Source organism: Rhipicephalus microplus, chromosome 4 (assembly GCF_043290135.1).
Source record: "Rhipicephalus microplus isolate Deutch F79 chromosome 4, USDA_Rmic, whole genome shotgun sequence".
NCBI lineage: Eukaryota > Metazoa > Arthropoda > Arachnida > Ixodida > Ixodidae > Rhipicephalus > Rhipicephalus microplus.
The window spans coordinates 118,862,544-118,884,901 of record NC_134703.1 but is presented as its reverse complement, the minus strand read 5'-3'; the positions used below and the strand labels follow the sequence as shown (position 1 = coordinate 118,884,901).

The 22,358-nt window shown below is 44.6% G+C and overlaps 1 protein-coding gene across 1 annotated transcript in view; it reads left to right on the top strand.

The window, feature by feature from the left end:
* Positions 1 to 22,358, top strand: part of LOC119172847 (cell adhesion molecule Dscam1-like) — a 165,481-nt gene that overhangs the window by 104,878 nt on the left and 38,245 nt on the right. Inside the window, exons 13-17 of the mRNA XM_075893167.1 lie at positions 9,655 to 9,828; positions 10,708 to 10,849; positions 16,116 to 16,270; positions 17,786 to 17,917; positions 21,150 to 21,332. Coding sequence (XP_075749282.1) covers positions 9,655 to 9,828; positions 10,708 to 10,849; positions 16,116 to 16,270; positions 17,786 to 17,917; positions 21,150 to 21,332 — 786 coding nt within the window. The remainder of the gene's footprint in view (positions 1 to 9,654; positions 9,829 to 10,707; positions 10,850 to 16,115; positions 16,271 to 17,785; positions 17,918 to 21,149; positions 21,333 to 22,358) is intronic.

Below are 22,358 nucleotides of genomic sequence, written 5' to 3'. Positions count from 1 at the left end.
ATCTTAGTCTTTTCTCGTCTTTAAATCTGTCCTGTCTTCTACTCTCTTCTGTTTACTTCCAAATTTCCTGGCGGCAAGGGTTAACCCTGTGCAAATAGCCTACCTTGGTCTAGGCGCATTGGGTTATGGCAGTGTTGTACGGCTGACGTCTGCAAGCTTTCAGCACCTGTAAACTTGCAGCGTCCCCTTGTTGGGCTCCGTGGTGGGAGGCCGCCAACGCTGCTGAACAAAAATAAGACCGGCATGCATAGCGCATTTCCTCTACTATCTGATCGTACCGGCCTAAAGCGGGTACGCACCGACGACATAAATCTCTTCAACCAGCCAATAGAAACTTTTCCCCACTTCCACGTCATTCACTGTGAAAAAACCGGAAAGCAAGCCAGGACCGTATCTCCTTTCGTAGTTGCCAGGTGTCTTACGGAAACTCTCGGGGCTGGATACAAAGTAACCAAAATGGCGAGCGGAGACCTTCTTCTAGAAATTCGGGACAAAGCACAATTTGTAAAGCTAAACAGCCTCTCAACGTTTGGTGACGTACCGATCACCGTAACACCACACCGATCCATGAACACCACTCGCGGAGTGGTATCTGATGCTGACTTACTTGAGCTCACCGAGACTGAACTTTTGGAAGGGTGGAAGAGCCAAAATGTCACTAATGTACAGAGAATTATCATCAGAAGGGATAATAAGGAAATACCAACGAAACACTTGATACTCACGTTTGCATCCAGTAAACTACCAGATTCCATTCAAACAGGGTACACAAAGACATCTATCAGGCAGTATATACCAAATCCTCGTCGTTGCTTCCAATGCCAGAGGTATGGCCACGGCTCTAAAACCTGTCGTGGTCGCCAGACTTGTGCACAATGTGGAGTCCTAGGCCACGTGTCCGAGAACTGCAAAGAACCGCCACACTGTGTAAACTGCGAAGGAAACCATGCCGCATATTCACGCTCCTGCACATCCTGGAAAAAAGAAAAAGAAATAATTACATTGAAGGTGAAGGAGAACATTACGTTTAAGGAAGCACGGCGAAGAGTCGCTCCATTCTATGGACCTTCATACGCTGATGCGGCGCGTCAGGGGGCACCGCCGCACCAACCCTCGCCACCCCTTCGGCCCGCGCAGAGCAAGCCGTCGGCTGTGGCACCTGCCCCCAAGGCGGCTGTAGCCCAGGCTACACCGCCAACTCCCAAACAGAGAGCGGAGACTCCAGAGTCTTCGGGTCTCAAGGCCTCCCCTCACCAGGCGAGGCCCAAAATCCAAACTAACAGCCCGCACGTGCGGGCATCCAGTGACTCCGAGGAGGCAATGGATACGTCGGCACCCTTGGTGCCGAAAGAGCGGCGTGGCTCCTTGGAGCGCGCCAAGAAAACAAAAAAGCAAATAACAGGGCCTGGTGACGACCCTGTTAAGTGAACTCAAACCCCCCTTCTAAACAGCCACTCGCTTTTCGTACACACAGCATTATTTTACATTCACCATGAACACTCAAATTATACAATGGAACGTCAGGGGCCTTCTCAGAAACCTTGACGACATCCAAGAACTCCTACACGAACACTCACCAAAAGTGCTGTGTGTACAAGAAACACACCTTAAGTCAAAACACACAAATTTTCTTCGCAAATGCGTTATTTTTCGAAAGGGCCGTGATGATGCCATGACATCATCCTGAGGTGTTGCCATCATAGTGAATCAAGGAAATGCATGCACACACTTACAACTCCAAACATCGCTTGAGGCAGTGGCTGTTCGAGCAGTTCTTTTTGATAAACTAATCACAATCTGCACTATTTACATCCCTCCTAGCTATCAGCTGCAAAAACGTGATTTACACTCTTTAATTGATGAACTTCCGGAGCCTTATGTTCTCCTTGGAGACTTTAATGCGCATAGCAGGCTATGGGGTGACTCTCGGTATGACACGCGAGGTCGACTGATCGAACAGTTCCTTCTCTCGTCGAGCGCGTGTCTCCTAAACCGAAAAGAACCAACCTATTATAATCTCGCTAATAACACCTACTCCTCCATAGACCTAAGCATAGCATCTCCATCCCTTGTGTCTATACTCCAGTGAAAAGTCGTCAGTAATCCATACGGAAGTGACCACTTCCCCGTAGTTTTAAGCACAATGACAGTAACTGAGTGTCCATCACGTGTTCCCAAGTGGCTCATAAACAGAGCCGACTGGGAACAGTTTTATACTATTGCTAGCCTAGGTTGGAATGACATCTGTACTTTGAACATTGATGTTGCGGTGAACTACTTCACAGCGTTTTTGATCGATGCTGCAACAAAATGCATCCCACAAACAAATGGACACCCTGGAAAACGACGTGTGCCATGGTGGAACTCTGAATGCCGAAACGCGCGCAAACAGCAAAACAGAGCTTGGAGGCTGCTTCGGAACTCGCCGACAGCCGAAAATCTTGAAACCTTCAAGAAAATAAAGTCTCAAGGCAGGAGAACGCGTCGGCAGGCCAGAAGAGAAAGCTGGCAGAAGTTTTTATCAGGGGTTAATTCATACACACAGGAGGCTAAAGTCTGGGACATGGTCCGTAGGATAGCAGAAAAACAAGTACACACACTTCCACTCGTAAACACTCAGGGTGATACCTTGGAAGATCAGGCAAACTTCCTCGGTGCACACTTAGAACAGGTATCCAGCTCGTCCCACTATACTGACACTTTCCAAAAATACAGAACAAGAATAGAAAAGCAGAAACTTGAACACAAATCCACTAGATACGAGGGATATAACCAAGCTTTCGGTCTTGCTGAGCTCCGAACATCTCTGAACTCCTGCAGCACTTCTGCTCCAGGTTCTGACCGTGTGATGTATGAAATGTTAAAGAACCTACCAAACGAAACCCGAAAAACCTTACTTTGTTTGTACAATGCTATTTGGTCTTCTGGCACTATTCCTACCTCCTGGAAAGAGGCTATTGTTATTCCCATTTTGAAAGAGGGCAGGGACCCTTCTTTAGCTTCGAGTTATAGGCCTATTGCACTTACAAGCTGCTTGTGCAAAGTCTTCGAAAAAATGATAAACTGCCGACTTGTACACTTTCTTGAAACAAACAATTTGCTCGACCCATTTCAGTGCGGGTTTCGAGAGAGTAGATCCACGACAGACCACCTTGTTCGTATCGAGGCACAGATCAGAGACGCCTTCGTCCATAAACAATATTTTCTCTCTGTGTTCCTCGATATCGAAAAGGCTTATGATACAACATGGCGTTTTGGAATTCTAAGAGACCTATCCCACCTTGGCGTGCGCGGAAGAATGTTTCACATAATCAAAAGTTACCTGTCAAACCGGACATTCCGTGTCCGAGAGGGCACGGTTCATTCCCAAACATTTGTCCAGGAAACAGGCGTTCCACAAGGTGGTGTACTTAGCTGCACACTTTTTCTCATAAAAATGAATTCCTTGCGCTTGACCATCCCTCGCAATATGTTTTATTGTACATATGTCGATGACGTCCAGCTTGGCTTTAGGTCTTGCAATCTGGCAATGTGTGAGCGGCAGGTTCAGTTAGGTTTAAACAAGCTCTCAAAATGGGCAGAGGAAAACGGATTCCGACTGAACCCACAAAAAAGCACGTGTGTCCTGTTCTCCAGAAAGAGAGGCATGCACTCAGAACCCGACATTGAACTGAATGGTCAGCGTCTGTCTGTTAATACGGAGCATAAATTCTTAGGATTAATCTTGGACAACAAGTTGACCTTCGTACCGCACATCAAGTATCTAAAAACAAAATGTTTAAAAGCCATGAATGTTTTAAAAGTGTTGTCACGTACTAGGTGGGGTAGTGACAGGCAATGTCTCATCAACCTATATAGAAGCCTCATTCGCACCCGCTTAGATTATGGGGCCGTTGTTTATCAGTCTGCGACTCAAAGTGCTTTGAAGATGCTGGACCCCGTGCACCATTTGGGCATCCGCCTTTCTACGGGTGCTTTTCGCACCAGCCCCGTAGAAAGCCTTTATGTTGAGTCAAATGAGTGGTCGCTTCATCTGCAGAGAACTTACATGTCCTTTGTTTATTACCTTAAGGTGAAAGCAGACAAGAAGCACCCCTCATACTCTACTATTAATGATTTGTCGAGCTCAATTTTGTTTCAAAACAGGCCTTCGATGAGGCAGCCCTTCTCTATTCGCCTGAAGAGTCTAGCTGAGGAAACTGGAATCTCACTAGAACACAGTTTAATGGCTCCTGTAGCATATCCGCCACCGTGGCAATGGTAGACGATAGACAGCGATGTGTCTTTCCTAGAAGTTACAAAACATGCACCTGTTGCCCATATCCGAACATACTTTTTGGAACTTCAACACAAATACACACGTCCTGAGTTCTTCACAGATGCCTCCAAGACTAACTCCTCTGTGTCCTACGCTGCTGTAGGCCCATCCTTTTCGGATGCTTGTCCACTACATCCACGCACAAGTATCTTCACAGCGGAAGCGTACGCGATACTTATGGCAGCTAAACACATCAAACAATTACAAATACAAAAAGCAGTAATTTATACAGACTCCCTAAGTGTGGTAACGGCTCTGCACAGTCTTAAAAAACAAAAAAAAACCCAGTCCTTGTCTCACTTTACTCCATTTTATGAACACTTTACACACTCAAACAACATGTTGTAGTGTGCTGGGTGCCAGGGCACCGTGAGATTCAAGGCAACGTGAGGGCGGATCAGCTCGCTGCATCCGTGCACAAAAGCACTGCCCCTACACCTATATCAATCCCGGCCCTCGATCTTAAACCATCCCTCAAACGAAACCTCAGAGTATACTGGCAGAGCAAGTGGGATACACAAACACAAAACAAACTACACGTTATTAAGCCACACCTTGGTCATTGGCTGCCCGTATCGAAATCGCGTTATACAGAGGTAATACTAACGAGACTCAGGATAGGACACACATACACGACACACACACACCTTTTGTCTGGTGGCGATCCACCATTGTGTGACAGATGTGGTGAAGCATTGACAGTCCTTCACATTTTAATTGAGTGCAAACAATTGGACACTGTAAGAAAACAACACTTTCCATTACCCTACCGACAACATATACCTTTACACCCTGCAATGTTCGTCGGTAGGGAACCGCTTTTTAGTCACAAATCATTGTTAGCGTTTTTTAAAGAAATTCATAGTTTTCATATCATATACCCGGGCATCCCGTAGCATGACCTCTCTAGAGAGGTTTTTGCTACGGTGGTTACACAAGAAAGCACTTGCCTCACGGCCCTTGGACGCAAGGGTATTAACGAGTGAGGCACTTGTGCTAATGCCATACATATCCACCATCGTCTTTTATTATCACCAACTTTTGTCATCTATTCACACCACACACCTTTCACGGCATGGTCATGATTTTATTACTTGTATGTTTTGACCCGCCTTACCGCGAGGAACTTTATGGCCCTCATACAGCCGCTTATCGCAATCATTGTCCATTTTTTAGTAAGATGAACTGGCGCTCTTTGGCCGTGAAATGGCCCTTGCGCCATAAAACATCAAACATCATCAACGTTTCCGTGGTCTATCACGCAAAGCAAGTAGCATAGCTCTTTATTTCTCTCTCACCTTCCCTGAACAAAACAGGAAAATACACAATGTATACGACTGCAGCACATACTGCAGCGGCACTTCCTATAAACGACGTAGTGTCTACCTCGAGTACATCGCACACCGTGCGCTGCTCTCTGATCACTCAAATCTGGGCCTTGCGTACACGTTCGAATGTGGAACGGCGGCAGGAAGATTACTGAAAGTAATCCGCAATTATGGATCATCAAAGCGGTCATAAGCGCTTGACGCGCCTGGCATCGCACGTGCCTCGGCATAAACGGGCAAATGATAGGAGATGAGTAAACAGACAAGGTCTCCGGCGAATGAAGATGGATGACGCCTGTCACCTCTCACATGGCCATGCACGCCCCTGCTCTATCAGCCGGCGGCAGCATGGATGACGTCATCGCCCATCCGATCACACGTCTTTCATGTCGGTCTTCGTTATACTTATATTATTTAGCAGCCAAAACACGATGCACAAAGACATTCTGCGTACAATATATTATAAGCTTGCTTATTACTACTATGCTGTACCCTTTAGGAGAAAGTCGATAAATGTTGAAGCAAGTAGAGCGAAAAAACGATGGCACAAGTGACGAATAAGGGCACGAGATGAGGCCTATCTGGATGTTGAAGCGGATAAATTTCCGTCCTAACTAGTGTCACTTCTTCAACTTCTACGCTCCGTAACAGATCACCGCGTTTTCCGAACCCCAATGTTTTGACCCCCCCCCCCCCTTCCCTTGAGCAATCGCTCGATATATATGTGGGGTTTAACATCCCAAAACCACCATATGAGTATGAGAGACGCCGTAGTGGAGGGCTCCGGAAATTTCGACCACCGGGGGTTCTTTACGTGCGCCCAAATCTGAGCACACGGGCCTACAACTTTTCCGCCTCCACTAGAAATGCAGCCGCCGCAACCGGGATTCGATCTAGCGACCTGCAGGTCAGCAGCCGAGTACCTTAGCGACTAGACCACAGCGGCGGGGCCCTCCCTTGAGCAGAAAAAGGCACTTAAATATGTGAGTATCCACACGGACGGTTGCCGCTTATGAACCAGCTGATCAGCAGCGATATCAAGGATACATTATTCTATAAACTATCTCCCTCTAAGAAAGAACAGAAAACTAGAATCAGTATCATAAAAGCGAAAACAAACAAACAAATAGGATCAAGCAGCACAATACGTGTTTTCAGATGAACTTCCCATATATAATCTGATCCTACTACGAGTTTGAATCCCTGGACGACGACGAGAAGACAAAATAAAAAAAGAGTATGTTGCAAAGCAGCTATAATAAGCAAGTGAATTATTTCATTCACGCCTTGCAGAGGGGATTTTGTTTGAACTCATTGTTATATATATATATATATATATATATATATATATATATATATATATATATATATTTGCATTATATGCTTCCCTTCTCACTTCTTTTTTTCGGCAGAGTGTCTTATCTGACGGTGATCAGGAAGAAGCGAGCGTTCCGCGTAATTAGTTCCCGTTCCAAAGTTGAGCGACGTTATCGATTCGCCTTTAAGGTCTCTCCAAGAGCCGGTACCTCACCCCACTCGTTACACATTCTGAGGGTTTTCTTGTTGCATTTTCTCATCACTTTGGTTGCTTCATTTTGTCTGCCCATCTTTCTTTGTTTAATACTGGCTTCAGACTCGATATGCATCGACCCAGAAGTAGTGGCAAATCTTTTTTCTTCTTGTGCTGTGCTCTTAGTTGACGTGTGCGTCAAGAAATCATCCGTATAATTTGCTGATTTTGCTCGGGCCCCGGAAGGCAGGGAATAGGCATTCATTTGCAAGAAGTACAGTAACTATACTTGGTGCGAATAAATAAGCAATTGTTGATTATCTCTCAACAATGGCGTTACGGCTGTCTACAATTCTTACTAGCAGTTACGCAAGGACACGCAGATGCCACTCATTATTCGCCTAAGGACTATGGTAAAAACGCTCGCTAATATCAGGTTATTTGAAGCTTCTAAGAAACAAGTTAGCAAGGTATGACATTGGCTACCACAGCTATCTACATAAGTTCCTCAAAATTAAATATTTTTGGTAGGCATACGCCGTGGATTCAGAAACGGGAATCACGCTATCGTGGATCACGCTTCACGACATTTATTTGCTATTGCAAAGCTTTAGAATACAAGTCCACTGCGCACAGTCTGCTTTTTTTTTTCTCTTGATGTCTTGTTGCCTTCTCACCACGTGCTGGTCCAAGGGACGTTTGTCCGAGTGACACGTCTATTTCTCCCTGAACTTAAGTGGTAATACTGAAGTGGCAATGTCGGTGAAACGCTATCTTCAATGTCACACACTTCCACATCGTAAGAATACAGAGACTAGCAGCACGCTTTATTTGTTCAACGTATCGAAAGAAGGAATCAGTCACACTGATGTTACAGAGATGCAACCTAGGTCCTTTTGAACGACGTAGAAATAAATATATGCAGAAAGTATTGTCCCAAATGACGATCAATTGAAGATAGATAAGCTCAAATATTTACATTCTCTAGGCAAACGAAATCTCCGAACTAACCAAAATTGCGTCATAAAACCATACCGTACAAATACTGACACATTTGAATATTCTTTTTTTACAGATGTCATAGAAATGTGGAACAAATTGCCGAACGAAATTGCTGTTTTAAAAGATGTCACTGATTTCGAAAATGCTGTAAAAGCGCATTTGTGTGATTGCTAGATTAATTTTTTTTGTAAATGCCAAGTGACGTAAGCGACTTTATGTTCATAACAAATATTTTGAAAAATGACTAAAATGTGAATTGTTTATGAATTGGTATTTGAATGTTGAGTCTTTAATTAAGAGAATAGCAGTTTGCAATGTGAGTTGTCAAACTATAAAAAACTTTATGAACATTGTACATTCTTTGTGTATGTCCTTTCTGTTATGACCCTCTATGAGGGTTGACAGTTTTACCAAATAAATAAATAAATAAATAAATAAATAAATAAATAATATCTTGGGTTTTACGTCGCAAAATCCAGATAAAATGACGATGGACGCCATACTGGAGGGCTGCATAAATTTGATGACCTGGTGTTCTATATAGTGCACTGAAAGCGCCGAGTACATGGGCCTCTATAAATTTGCCTCCATCAAAATGCGACCACATCGTACGAGATTGAACCGGTGACCGTCGGTTGAGCATTAATTGATCCCCGCATCGCGTGTCAACCGACAACAGAGCCACCAGTGAGACACCCTACGCAACGAGTTAAACAAGCTTCACGGCGTGCTCTTTATCTCCTGATAATCTCCTTCTTTCCTGCCTAGTCCAAGACAATGCAACAACTCTTCATGACTTTGACATAATGTTTTATTTCACGGCACTTCTTCTAAAGGCGATGTATTGCAAATGTGCTCATTACACGACATCGTAGACGTCCACGTGAACTGCGACTACACTGTGTTGTTAAGCGACGGCGTTAGACGCCTCGCCGAATGCGAAGGTTGGTTGACGTAACTAGTGACGCAAAAATTGTTTTAAAGTGATGACGCCACCATACGACGTCACAAATGAACAACGTCGGTGACGTTATTATGTTGTTGCGTGGTGTGACGTCACATAATGGCGGCATCATGCACCGTGGATTGATTGATATGGGGGGTTTAACGTCCCAAAACCACCATATGATTATGAGAGACGCCATAGTGGAGGGCTCCGGAAATTGCGACCACCTGGTGTTCTTTAACGTGCACCCAAATCTGAGCACACGGGCCTACAACATTTCCGCCTCCATCGGAAATGCAGCCGCCACGTCATGCACCGTGGAAGCACGCTGAATGTTGGCCCAATCATGGAGGCAGTGAAAAACAAGGTGTGAAGCTTCCGAACTCGGAGCCAGTTTATAACCACGTTATGGGCGGACAGCTTTCGGAGGAAGGCAGAACGAGATGAATGAAATAGACTGAAAAAAAAGATGACAATGGTTTTCTATTTTCAGTCGTCGGAGGTGACCGCATAAGGGGTGAGTTTATTCTTTCCTTTTTCACTTGCGCAGAACCAGGCGCCACGGAATACCGACAGATTATGAGCGGCCCAGACTACCAAGTTTTCGAAAACGGCACGCTGCGTGTCGCACAAGCTCGGTTCTCGGACCGGGGTTCGTACCTATGCCAAGCCAGCAACGGCGTCGGCACAGGACTCAGCACGGTCATCACGCTCAACATACATGGTAAGTACCTTCATTACATGAAAGAGACACATACGGGCTTACATTTGTGTTTTTCTACATATCTTCCTGGATAGGTCAGATATGTAGAGAAAAAAAGTGTTTTATCGAATTATGACTGCGTTGTTAGCTACCCCATGCAGAATATGAGAGCCGAAGCGTGCTTCCTCTTGTAATAACCCAATCACTACAGCGTTTCTACTGCGATATTCTTTTAAGCGTTGATCACTAGTTCCTCTACAGCCAAGAAAAAAACGAAAGTGCTCTCAGATATGAGCTTTGTTCCCTTCTGATGCTGTTACAATGAACAGAAAAGTATACCTACAATTATTACATGACCTATAGAACAGCATTTTTTTTGGGGGGGGGGGGTAGCTTGTGATGCTTAATTGGTACATTAGGGCGCACTTGAGTTGTGCTCCCACTTTTCTGTGCCTTCGCGGTACTTCAGTTTACGAAGACTACCTGACTTACAAGGCTACCCGACGGATTGAGTTCGAACATGCCTTCGTGCATAAACGACACGTTAAGTGTAAATGGGTGATCCACTTTCAGCTTCATAGGTTCCCTTCTCCTTTCTTTAACAAGATATGTAAGCTCAGTTCAACAATGTCACAGGAAGGCAGGAAATTACGAGAGTATAGAACGCCAACTACAAAGGACAACGCTGAATGTGAATAACTTAGCTGCCTAAACTAGGCCATTTCTGTCGCAGTGCACTGCTTATTACATTATCGCTTTGCATTTCTTTTTTCTTCCGGTCGGCAGTACCTAAAACGACATGCTTAGATATAACACTTCAGCCACGCATTGCTTGTTCAGCCACAGAGTCGCCAGTGCCGCGTTCTCTTTGCGTCCTCAAACAGTTTCCCTGTCTCGCAGTGCCAGCGCGCTTCAACGAGTCCTACCGGAACCAGACCGCGCAGCGAGGTCACAGCGTCGCCCTCGAGTGCAGGGCCTCAGGCGATGCGCCCATCAACATCAGCTGGAGCCGCAACGGACGCCGGCTGGACACCCACAAATTGTGCGTGGCCTTTCTTTATCCCCTACACTGTTTTACTCCTTTTTTCTCGCCAGTCTTTCGATCGTTCTCAAACGTGGATCTCCGGAGCATTCGGAATTGCCGTTTCGTCGTGGCCGCGTGGAAACGATCTTCTCGCGCTCTTTCGAAGAAGCCACCGAAAGAAAGGGGAATGCGAAGGTAAATCGAGAAAGCCAGCGAAAGGACAGCGGCCAGAAAGGAATGTCCATCTGCTACCAACTTCCGCGCCATTTTTTTCGCGTGTCAGTGCCGCTCGCAACTGTGCGGCCGCGTTAGCGTCCCGCTTGCTCGCTGAGCCACGGCGATCATTAAAGACAGCGAAAGTATTCCTTGGCAAAAAAGAACAAAAAAAATATTAGGGACGAGTGCATAACAAAGAGAACTTAAAATAACGAAATCAAACAAGTGAACAAAGACTGCAGCAATGCGTACGCAGATGTGAGAGAAACATGAGCAGGAAGGAAAGAGAAAGAGCAGAAACAAGGGAAGTTAACATCTTTCAATGTGCGCGTGGAAGAGATGTGGGTGAGCCGCGGATCATGTTCTGTTCTCTCCTATGCGACTGTTGTGAACAGTACTCTGGGTGTCCTTGTTCGTGGTGTTGATGATGGTATGATAAAGCGGCCGCAAGTAAGGCTCCTTTTTCGCTCGGTATACACATTAGCGCAGCTCTGTGTTCTCATTGTTATTAAAATAATGATTACCTCCGTAAGCGTGGTTGTGGCACTCGTTTCGTTCTCAACTGCCTGGTGAACCAAAGGTCCATTACAGAAGAACAACTTTTAATGAGCTAACAGTTTTTTTTTTTTTGCTCCGTTCGCGATTTCTTCGCCGGGACGACACAGACTTGTACTCGAACCGTTTTTCAAAGCCTTTGCTCTCGTTGAGGGCACTTTTCCATGGCTAAAGGTTCTTGCTCTTCCCCTTTCTCATTGCTCTCGCCAACGCTAGTCACGAAAACGCCCAAGGGGAGATGGCGAGTTCCCTGCGAGAAACAAATGAACCGTATCGACGCGTTACGCTCGGTGGCGCATGCTCTACTGGACATGCGTTTGGCGACAGCTGCGTCGCAAATCAGTGGCGGGAATCGTTCTCTAACGCCATCTTTCACTGGTCATTTCGAAGCGCTCTAGAGCACTCTCCAGAGAAAGAAAGAAAGGCTGAGGAAAGGCATCGACGCAACATCTCTCTCTCTTTTTCTCAGGACTTCACTATTGTAGAAAGATAGATAGGCGGGCTAGCTGATATATATTAAAGGCGAAGCATTTTTTTTAGCGAACTTCGGCGGCTTTGAGCGTTTCTATGTAGCCGCCTACTACTTTTAGCTCTCCTGGCCGTTTTGATAATGGTATCGATACCCAACTTGGTATGGCATAATATGACTGCATGAAGCACATAATATGAAAATCAGGGCATGTATGTCATCAATGTCATGATTTACATTTCATGGTCATGTAGCTCTAGCGGTAGGTTACGTTCACATGGCAAGTTGCAAAACTGGTATGGTATGATGTTATTGCATGGGGAACACAAGCGACAGAGCCTAATATGAAAATCATGACATGCGTGTCGTGTAAGAACATGACTACATGTCCCGCTCATGATGCGCTCGCTGCCGTTTCACTAGCTTCACATATGTGAAACTCGGTATTACGTGACACGTACGGACGACATAAGTAAATTACACGTCCAAGCATGATAATCACGACATGCGTGTCACGTAACAACATGACTATACATGCCCCACTCAAGATGCGCTCGGGGCCGTTCCGCTAGCTTCACATATGCCAAATTTGGTACTACGTAACGTCGATGAGTATGAACGTATGTGAGTGGCGTAAACATAATAATCATGTGACAACATGACTACATGACACAGTTAAGGCGCCAATACATTTCGATGTGACGCGGTGCGCGTGCTCGCCGGCGTTCAGTTAGTCGCGTCACGCCGGCGTTGCCACGCCAGGCACCGGTCCTGCCTCGCAGGCGCGCGTCGCGCTGCGTTGCTTTGACGCATGCGCGTTTCAGCGCATCTGCTATCCTTCCGCCACGAGAAAAGGGAGACGCAGTGTTATCTGGGTAACGCATCGTCACGAATTTCGCGGCAGTTATCGTCGGGCCACGCCGACGGACGCTGGTCGTGCCGGTGACGCCTGGCGTTAGACTATAAGTGCTCGCGTTTTCCTAACATAGGGTCGCTGTGCCCAGCGTGCGCACGCGTCAACGCTACATTGGAGCATATTGGGCCCTCATGATGCGCTAGTGGCCGTTTTGCTAGCTCCAAATATACCTAATTTTGTGTTACGTGACATCAATGGATGACGAGATATATGACTGGTGCAAAAATGATAACCCTGACACGCGTGTCATGTAAGAACAAGACAACATACCACGCTAATAGCATGCTCACGGCCGTTTCGATAGCTTCACATATACTAAATATGATATCATGTGTTGTGAATAAATGACGAAGGTAAACGACACATACAAACCTGATAGTCATGACACAGAAGTCTTGTACAGCATCATCTACCTCCACCTTGTAAAGTTGTTGTGATTTTAAAGTGACACATTAACCTCTCTTATTCGTGCTTCGCATATCATCGATTTCCACTGCACGTGGGATCTGCCAATTTTTTATAATAAAATATTGGGTACGCAAACTAACTGGACACATACAGAAGACAAATGAGCGCTCACTTGCCTCCTCTCTTGTGTCTCGTTAGTTTGCGCTCCCAATATTTTATAATGGATAGCTCACTATACCTCTGAAACGACCAGTCAAAAATGGCAAAAAAAATGGCATGACTACCCATAAAACAAAAAAAACAACTCCGGATTCGCAGCAAGGCCATGGTCAAGCCGGAAACGTGGCGTTTGTATACGTGGACGGCACTAACAAATGCCGACTTGTGGTTCCGCACTTTAGATGTAAACTTTTCTGCCAGGGCAAACTAAAATATTTGAGGAAGTTGACGATAATAGTTATTTATAGCAACCATAGTTTCAAATAATGTTCATAGAAGGAGGCTGTGGCTTCTAAAGACGTAGCCAATAACTCACTTAGACATAACACGTGTACTAGCAATTCGTGTTGTTAAATTGTTTTACCCACGGCCTTCTCAGACAGCCCATATTCCTTGAGAATCATTTTTTCGCACAGTCTGTAAGGCCATTTGCATGCATATTAGCCCATAGTGTTTTGTACTGTGCCATAATTGCAACGTTGCCTGCTCCCTGCAATGTCGCTTCAAAGGATATTGTTCTTACGAATGCTGGTAGCTTTAGAATATTATTCTTCTATTATTATTCTAAATAATAAATAATAAAATAATAAATAATAAAATAAGTATTATCACTATTATTTTCAAAAATATAATGAAGGCTGCCACTTGCTTATTGAAAAGTCTGTTTAAAAACACCAGCAAGAGCATGGCGTTAGTTGAAGGGCCCGCGTTAACTGGCGTCAAAGTAAATTACAACTTTGCATCTGAGTGCTGTTGTCAAAGCAACATTCACTCCCTTCCCCTTTTTTTAGTGGAGTCAGTTACATGAAACGAATTTTTTCCAAAATCTCTTTTTATTGTTGAAAGCTGCAGCCCATCTTCGGGCTATGCAGAAGCAATACGCAATTTTCACCCTAGTGTACCGTAGTCTTTAATCACATTTCGCCAGAAGAACCTGCGCCAAATTCCCTTTTGCCATGCACCGAAGCAGGGTGTACTCGTGCTACAGCCAAAAAATATGTGGTTATTCACTACCACAAAAGTGCTGTTAAAGCAGTAACGTAAAGAAGAAAACGGCAAAGAAACGTTTTACCATAGCAGATACACATGCAAAGGTGTCATACGTTTTCATTATTGTGGTTGTGTAAAAACGACACCACAATCGCTAGCAAACAACGAAACGGACCGGTGACGACGAAAAAGGAAGAAGGCACTAATACTTAACCGTACATGCCTATACTATAGGTGAACTTGTCAATTCGACAGATTCGCTCGCAGGATTTCAAGCTGTACGGTTGTGCCCTCGCGATCTCCGACGCCAGCGTAGCTCCCGCCGACTGGTTCGCCCTCCGCGGTCTCCTGACGCCGTGCAGCTCTCGCAATGTGGCGCCCCGCCCTTGGACTGCTTCGACCGGATCCCCACTTTCCTTTCTCCTTTTTTCCGTCACTTGCCTGTCTATTTCTTCATCTCTTTTCCTTCAATTCTTTTTATCCCTCCTTCGCCCCACCCCTATAAGGCACTGCGCCATGTCACCTGAAGGCAGACAGAAATTAGGTGCCTTTTTCCTCTTCTTTACAACCACTACCACCGATTCGACACGCGTGGGGGTCTAAGTAGAAGATAACTCGAAACATTTCATGTCGCTTTTATGCAAGTTTGTTCTTGAACTTAACATAACAGACTTCTTCAGACGTGTGGGGTGTTTTGTGAGCCAAGCAAGTTTCATTGTTCAATCTAAGGCTTCTGGTTCTAATTGCCCATTAGCAATAATTGGCGTTTTCCAGTAGGAATCACCGGTCTATCACTGCATGTTTTGCACCCCCCCCCCTAGTTTTTCTCTTGAGTAACGCCGCGATGAGCGCCTGGATCAACGCCGCTGCCAATGCAAGCGTTAGCGGCCACTGCTTCGCATCTACAAACGTTTCTCTTCAGCGGGAGATGGTGTAACATTTTATGCACTGCGACAGAAAGCTCTACAGTGTTTAGTAATTATCTATGCATTTCCTGAAAACTTTTGTCCTCTGCTGCAGGTTTTTTTTTAAACAGTGAATGTAGAAAGCATTAGGTTACTTTGATCCGTACGAGTTAAAGTTTATCAAACGCTTACCCCCGTATTCACAAACGCTCCTCGACTCGACTTTCACCCTTCACTTGACAGAGTTGAGCACTGTGCCACCACTCGGCTGAAAATGACGCTGCGCTACTCAAGAATCGCAGCAGACTATCGCTGGTATGCAGTGACTAGCCGTGCCTAGAGATGGCGCTCCCATCGGCTTTCTCAAGAGAAGGCGGAGCTTAGAGTGAAGGGAGGTTCTAGAGTACGGGGGTTAATGTAGGTATTACGTATCGTGTGGGTTGCACTGAACGAAGTATTAGCATTTCTGTAACACATTAATTTCCCCCGACCTGCCTAACTTGACTGTACAACTAGTCTACCCCCTTCTAGTTAAACTCAACTTCGCGTAACATCAGTCGACGCGTTTTCTCTCGCGTCCAAAACGACCGTGCCTATTTCCGACAGGCGGGGTTCGCGCGTGAAGACCAAGTCGCTGCCGGACGGCCTTGTGTCCACTCTGTCACTGCCTGGGGCACAGCGGGAGCATTCGGGAATATACGTGTGTGAAGTGGCTAACAGCTACGGACAAGACGAGAAGCACATCCGGCTAATCGTGCAAGGTATGTCACATATGGACCATGTCAACATTGCTGCTCAGGCAGACAGCAAATATAAACAATAATAACTAACATTTAAATAATACTGTGCACAAATCTTATATTCGCCGACAAACAGTATTTGCGGAATAAGCGGCAATCTGCTAGCATGACTCTCTTGGGGGAGGGGCAGGTGAGCGGGCAAGCTGTTTCACGGCAAGGCGTTGCTAGAAGCGCCCAAACAATGTGGTTTCTCCTGGCACCAAACGCTACAATGAACACGATACATGCAAAAAAAAACAAATAAAAAGCATGGCACAGTCAGTCGCATGACCACAAACTTTCCCGGAACAAACTGATATTTACAGTGTCCCTAAGTTTTTTATTCACTTCTTTACGTAATGTGCATGTGTGTATGAGTGTGCAGCGTGTGATTCAGAAAAATGCAACGGCATTTCTGCGCACCGTGTACAACATTGAATGAGCAACGACTGAAAGAAAGTAAACCGAGTAGGCCAGAATTTTTATAGATATAAGAAATAAACTACACATAAGATACAATTGAGCTCTAAAACTTGTACTGCACAAAGATGCACTTTTTTCACAGTGAAGCCGTTTTAGCTCGTGGAAATTGCTCCATCAAAAACATAAATAATTATCATAAACTGGCATGCGCTCCCTACATCCTCGTCTTCAACTTCATGCTCTTCTGCTTCGCCGCAAAAACACGAGCGTTGACCTCTCCAGTGTGGGCTGTTACAGCCCTGATGGGTGAGAGAACGAGTAAAGAGGGAGAGAAAGAAACAGTTATAAAAAGACAAAGAAAGCGCTGAAAAAATTCTTCACAAGGTGGCATTTTAACTCTCGTACCTTCGATCCGAAGGCGAGTCTGAACCATCCCGCAATCCAGGCAAGCTAGCAGGTCTTAGCATAGCCATGTATTAAATGGTGTAGAATGGATGTTGGAATTGAAAAGGGCATAAAGTGGGCAATTGTCATGGTGTGCAGAAGGGAAAGAAGGGAGGGACGGAGCAAAGCGTAGCATAGGAAGAATACAAGATAGCGACACGCGAAGGAAAAATAGCAGAGTTAGGAGCTAGAATCAATGAACTTAGAAAAACGAATCAAGTGAGAAATAGAGAAAAAAATATTAGAAAGAAATACGAAGCAAGAGAGAAATTGAGAGGGAGAGAAGAAAAAAGGGATTAAATGGAGAGCTTAAGGGTGAGCGCAAAAAGAGAAAATGTATACAGAGAGAGCAAAAACAGAAGTTAGGAGGGATCTTAGAAAAATTGCTTAGAACGAAAAGAGGAAGCAGAGAACAAAAACAAATACAGGAAGAAAAAAAGAGATATCTACCAAACGCTTAGCAGAATGCCCTAAGCCAGAACTACTCAAGCACCGGCCAGGTATGCTGTCTTTTTAGCATTGAACGTCCAGGGGAGCCTACGCTAACATTTTCTCTTACTATATTATTTCTTCCATAAACGTTTATGTGAGGCATGTTACTTGTCAACAAGATTTCCGGGTTACTTTCAGAACCTCCAGAAACACCTGTCGGATTCAACGTCACCGGCGTCACCAGTCGTTCGGCGAGCCTCACGTGGAGAGAGCCGTACAAAGGCAACAGTCCCATCCTGTCCTATCTCATACAGTGCAAGAACGCTTCTGGTACGTTGGTGCGTTCTGGGGCACACTGCACGATCTTGCGCGAACTTCATTGGTGCTGGCAGTCATGCATTAAATTTGTCGCATTTGGAGCATTTGCCAATCTGTTGTATCCAGCACATGAATGTATCCACCAATATGAATTCACTTCTCCGGACCCAAAAATACCTCGCGGATGCCTACCGACTGCACTGGCCCGAGCTTTTGGCGGTGGGAATTTTTTTTTTTTGCTTTGGTTTGTCCTACGCTGACATAAAGCATTCGCGGCACTCAGTTTCTGTTGGTTTTTGGAAATGACGTGACCAAAGAGTGTTACGATCAAATTGTATATACGTGCGCAGAGTAGCGGATAGGGGTGCAATTAGAGCAAAGTTGGCCTTATATCTTTATACAGTAATGTAATCGAACAGCGATAAGCTGCTTTTATTGTGTGAGTCAAACCTTACGTTAACATCGTGAAAGTGGAAGTACTTGTCACTGGGCTAGCTAATAAATCAGTATGAGGGTAACTTCTGAATGCGCAAAACATTACAAAAATAACTAGGAAGCAGAGGATAAGAGCGCAACTCACGAACCACGTTTTTGTAGGAGCATGAAAGAAAATATTTCGCCACATCACACCTGCGCAAGCAGCACTGCCTCACGTGTTGTTTCCTTATACACTCTGTGGGTTCTTTTTGTGCATGCTTTGTGCTTGAGCAGCGCGCTGCAAGTTTTGAGCTGGTGGCCATTATGCGCATTTCATTCTAATTGACATTCATTGCTTCGTCTTTGCGGAGAAACTCGGACGTTTTAATGTGCTTTTTGATGGCATCCTTTCGCGGTGTTTACAGCATGCACGCTTCATCCCGACATATGCTGACAAATTCAGCTAACATAATTATTAGCTCATAATATTGGGCATTAGTAATTGAGATAGCTGTTTATTGCTAAATGCGTCAACGCGAGTGCCTCCACGTCAAATGGCTCTATAGTTGCCAAAGACCAATAGACATCGTACAACATGCGAGATATCAATAAACAATACATGCACAAATACCCCTGTCAAGACACGTTTCACTTTTGAGGTATATTGATTAGTACGACAGAGAGATCAGCGATGTTTTTTTTTCTACTTTTACGCCTCCCACATAAAGTAAAACTGCCGGCGTTGTGACCAAAATACTTCGCATTCGCACTGTACTCGACGGCTTGAATATCCGTTTGCCAGTGTAACAGCAGATTTCTCTAGAAAAGAGTTGTCTTACCCCATACTCGTACACTGATTTTTATTTTGCATTTATTGTACTTCAATGAACTTGTAATCAAGTAATCAAAGTATTTCCATGATCATACTAAAACACATTTACATTCACATATTGCGTGTAAAAACTTTGCCAATTATAGAGTTTCATATTTTTCTCACCAGAGCAATTCGTGGAACGCTTGGAACACCTTCGTTTACCGCCTCAGAAGCTTCAGTGGAACGCTGCACCAAAACCTCCTCTTTATGCATCATAACGCCATCTTTGTTCTTTCTTCTGTTCGTCGTTCACTTCATCCATAGAATATTTTCTTTGACATGTCCTCCACCTAATGACTGCATATATCATACGGCTACCAACGTTAACAGAAGACATCCACACTTGAACAAGACGTTTCCTTTCCATCACTTTTTTACGTTGTACCTGATACACCGTACACAAATGCTCTTCTTTGAAGTTATCCATCTTTTTTTTTGAGATTAAACACCCTAAGGCATAAATATAAATAGAGTTCCGAGTTTAAGTTTCGGCGTAAACACGCAGTGCCGTATTTATCGAAATTCGCTGAGAGCCAGAGCTTTTGCTGTCATACATAATTATTCAGGCCTGCTGGTGTTTCTGCGCGAAAGACAACAACTTCCTAGCGAGACAGCACATATTTTTGTCTCTCTTTCCTCGAAGTTGAGAGGTTGGGCTTCGAAAAGTTGCCTAAGGTGTTTCAAAAGCTGATGAAGTCAATGAATGCTTCCGAGGAAGTAATTTGAGTAACCGTTATGGACGCAGCCAGAGAGTCATGCCTCATTACAGGCACATTAACGAGGAAACGGAACGCCTTTTCTCTTTTCTTAAGATGGGGGAAAGGAGAAAAACTTCGGCCTGAAAGCGCTAGACCTCTAACCAAGAAACACTATCTTCAAAAACAAAATATTGCCAAGTGCTCTATATACGAGCTATAAGACTGTTTGCTAATGGGCGGTGCAAGGCAATAAAAAAATGCGGGGTAGTTTTGCTGCTGTTTCTAAATGACGACACACTGCTCCATAAACAAGTAAGGTTGTTTTTTTTAAAGATCTGATATGAAACTTACTTGAACTCAACTTTTCCACGTTTACAGTAAAAAGTTCAAACTCACCACCTTGCGTATGTTAAGGCTTTGATGAAATTTCAAATTTTTTTTTCTAGACGCCCTGAATCACACACATGTAAATAGCAACGACTTGTTCCTGGATTGTAATCGCGGCTACCACGGTCTTGATTTATTGATTCACCGCAGACTAAGAGAGCTGTGACAAGAAAATTTGAAACATAAAAGGTGTGTTTGTACAGCTTCCACGGTATGCGTATATAACCATAGCGCAGTGAATAGTGTGCGCGGTGGATGTGGTACTGGCCACAGACGTCACAGGTTCAACTTGGTTATTAATTTATATGTGGTGTTTAACGTCCTAAAACAACCATTTGATTATGAGAGACGCTGTAGTGGAGGGCTCCGGAAATTTTGACCACCCGGGGATCTTTAACGTGCGCCCGGGTTTAACTCGTGCTGACGGAAGCTTTTTATTTGTAATCTCAATATGTGTGTTTTTTTGGCGTCATTTCCGTGATAGAAATACGTCACTGAAGCCTAGGTGAGCCTCGGCATAAACAACTTTCGTGTTAAAAGGCACTCGTGCAGTAGAAAAAGGGGGAACGTCACCATCACAGAGGCAATTTGTCACGTTCTTAGTAGGTTTCAGCACACAAGTCTCACATTCACCATTATAACTTTACTTATATTAAATATCAATATACAATGCAGACTGAATGTGGTTCTTGCGCACATGTAGGATGTTCCAATGACAGAAGTACAAACGAATTCTTTGATAAAAGCCTACTGGAGATTCAACATGGAATTAGGGGGCGTTTAGTGGCTATCGTGAAACGTAACTTAGTATTCCACTTCTCTGTAAAAAAGACTTGTTGCATTCAACAGAGCCCACTTATTTACGCAGTTACGTGGTCAGTGGATGCGGACTCGTGGGTCCGCAATATGAGCGCAGATCGTGACCAAACGTCGTGGACGGTGCGCAGTCTACAGCCTTCAACCTCGTACCACCTGAGGGCAGCCGCGGTCAACGCGCTGGGTGTGGGACCCTTCACCCAGCCACCATTGTTGATCACGACGGACGAGGAAGGTGTGCCCTTACGGCCTTTTTATTGCGTGTCCATTCAATACTTGGTGTCATCTTCGGTTTATTTTTTATATAACGTACGTCAGAAACGCGAATGATTCTGAATAAAACCAGCTTTATTTTCTCTTTATATTTAAAATTTTGTGAGCTTCAACTAACGTTGGGCGATAGCAGTACGACGCAGATCCTATTGAAGTATGGTACGCAGGGGATACGTGTGTGTTAGGTCATGCGTGCTTGCAGATACACGTAAGCAGATCTACTAAACAGTGGTCCTACGGCATCCTTGCGTACATCTGAAAGTGACGAGGCAGAAGGCATTGCCTCGCTATCAGGATTTCATCGGCTTCTTCTCAACATCTTCCGTACGTATGTTCAGGATGTTTGCCCATTAGCCTTCCAATTCATAGCATGAAGCTAGAGAGAAACAAAAGACAGTGCATACAATCATAAAAGAAACTTACGCAACTGCAACAGGGGCTTACGGGAATCAAGCTGACATAGGCAAGACTAAGGGACCTTAAAAATCAGTCTAGTTTCTGATACATCGGTAGTGCAGCAGTATATTGTGTAACAGTGAATTAAATAAGGCTGGCAAGCGACATGGCTGATTATGCGAGTATTTCCCAGGTTGTGAATTTCTCATTGAACAAAGCATCGTTTACACATGCACGTGTAATAAATGTGAACAGTGTGGTGCACTACTGTCATCACGCGCCGACCTTAACGGTCACTAAAAGATGTTAGACTTTTATGTATATTACAGCTGACTCTAAAAGACTTTTTCTCACTCCATAGGTTACTTACACTAGCAAAAAAAAAATGATGCATCAGGGTGCCGCGCTGTTTGCCGCGCTCTTTGCGTGTCTTTTTGACGCCCCGGCACTGCAATGCCAGCATTGTCGGGTACACTATATCCAGAACGGACGGATTGAATCAGCATACACAGCCTCTGGCTCCTTAAGCACAAAAAATACTCAGTCAATCTATAGCATATTCATTATGTTTTCTTTTGTAAAAGCTGATATG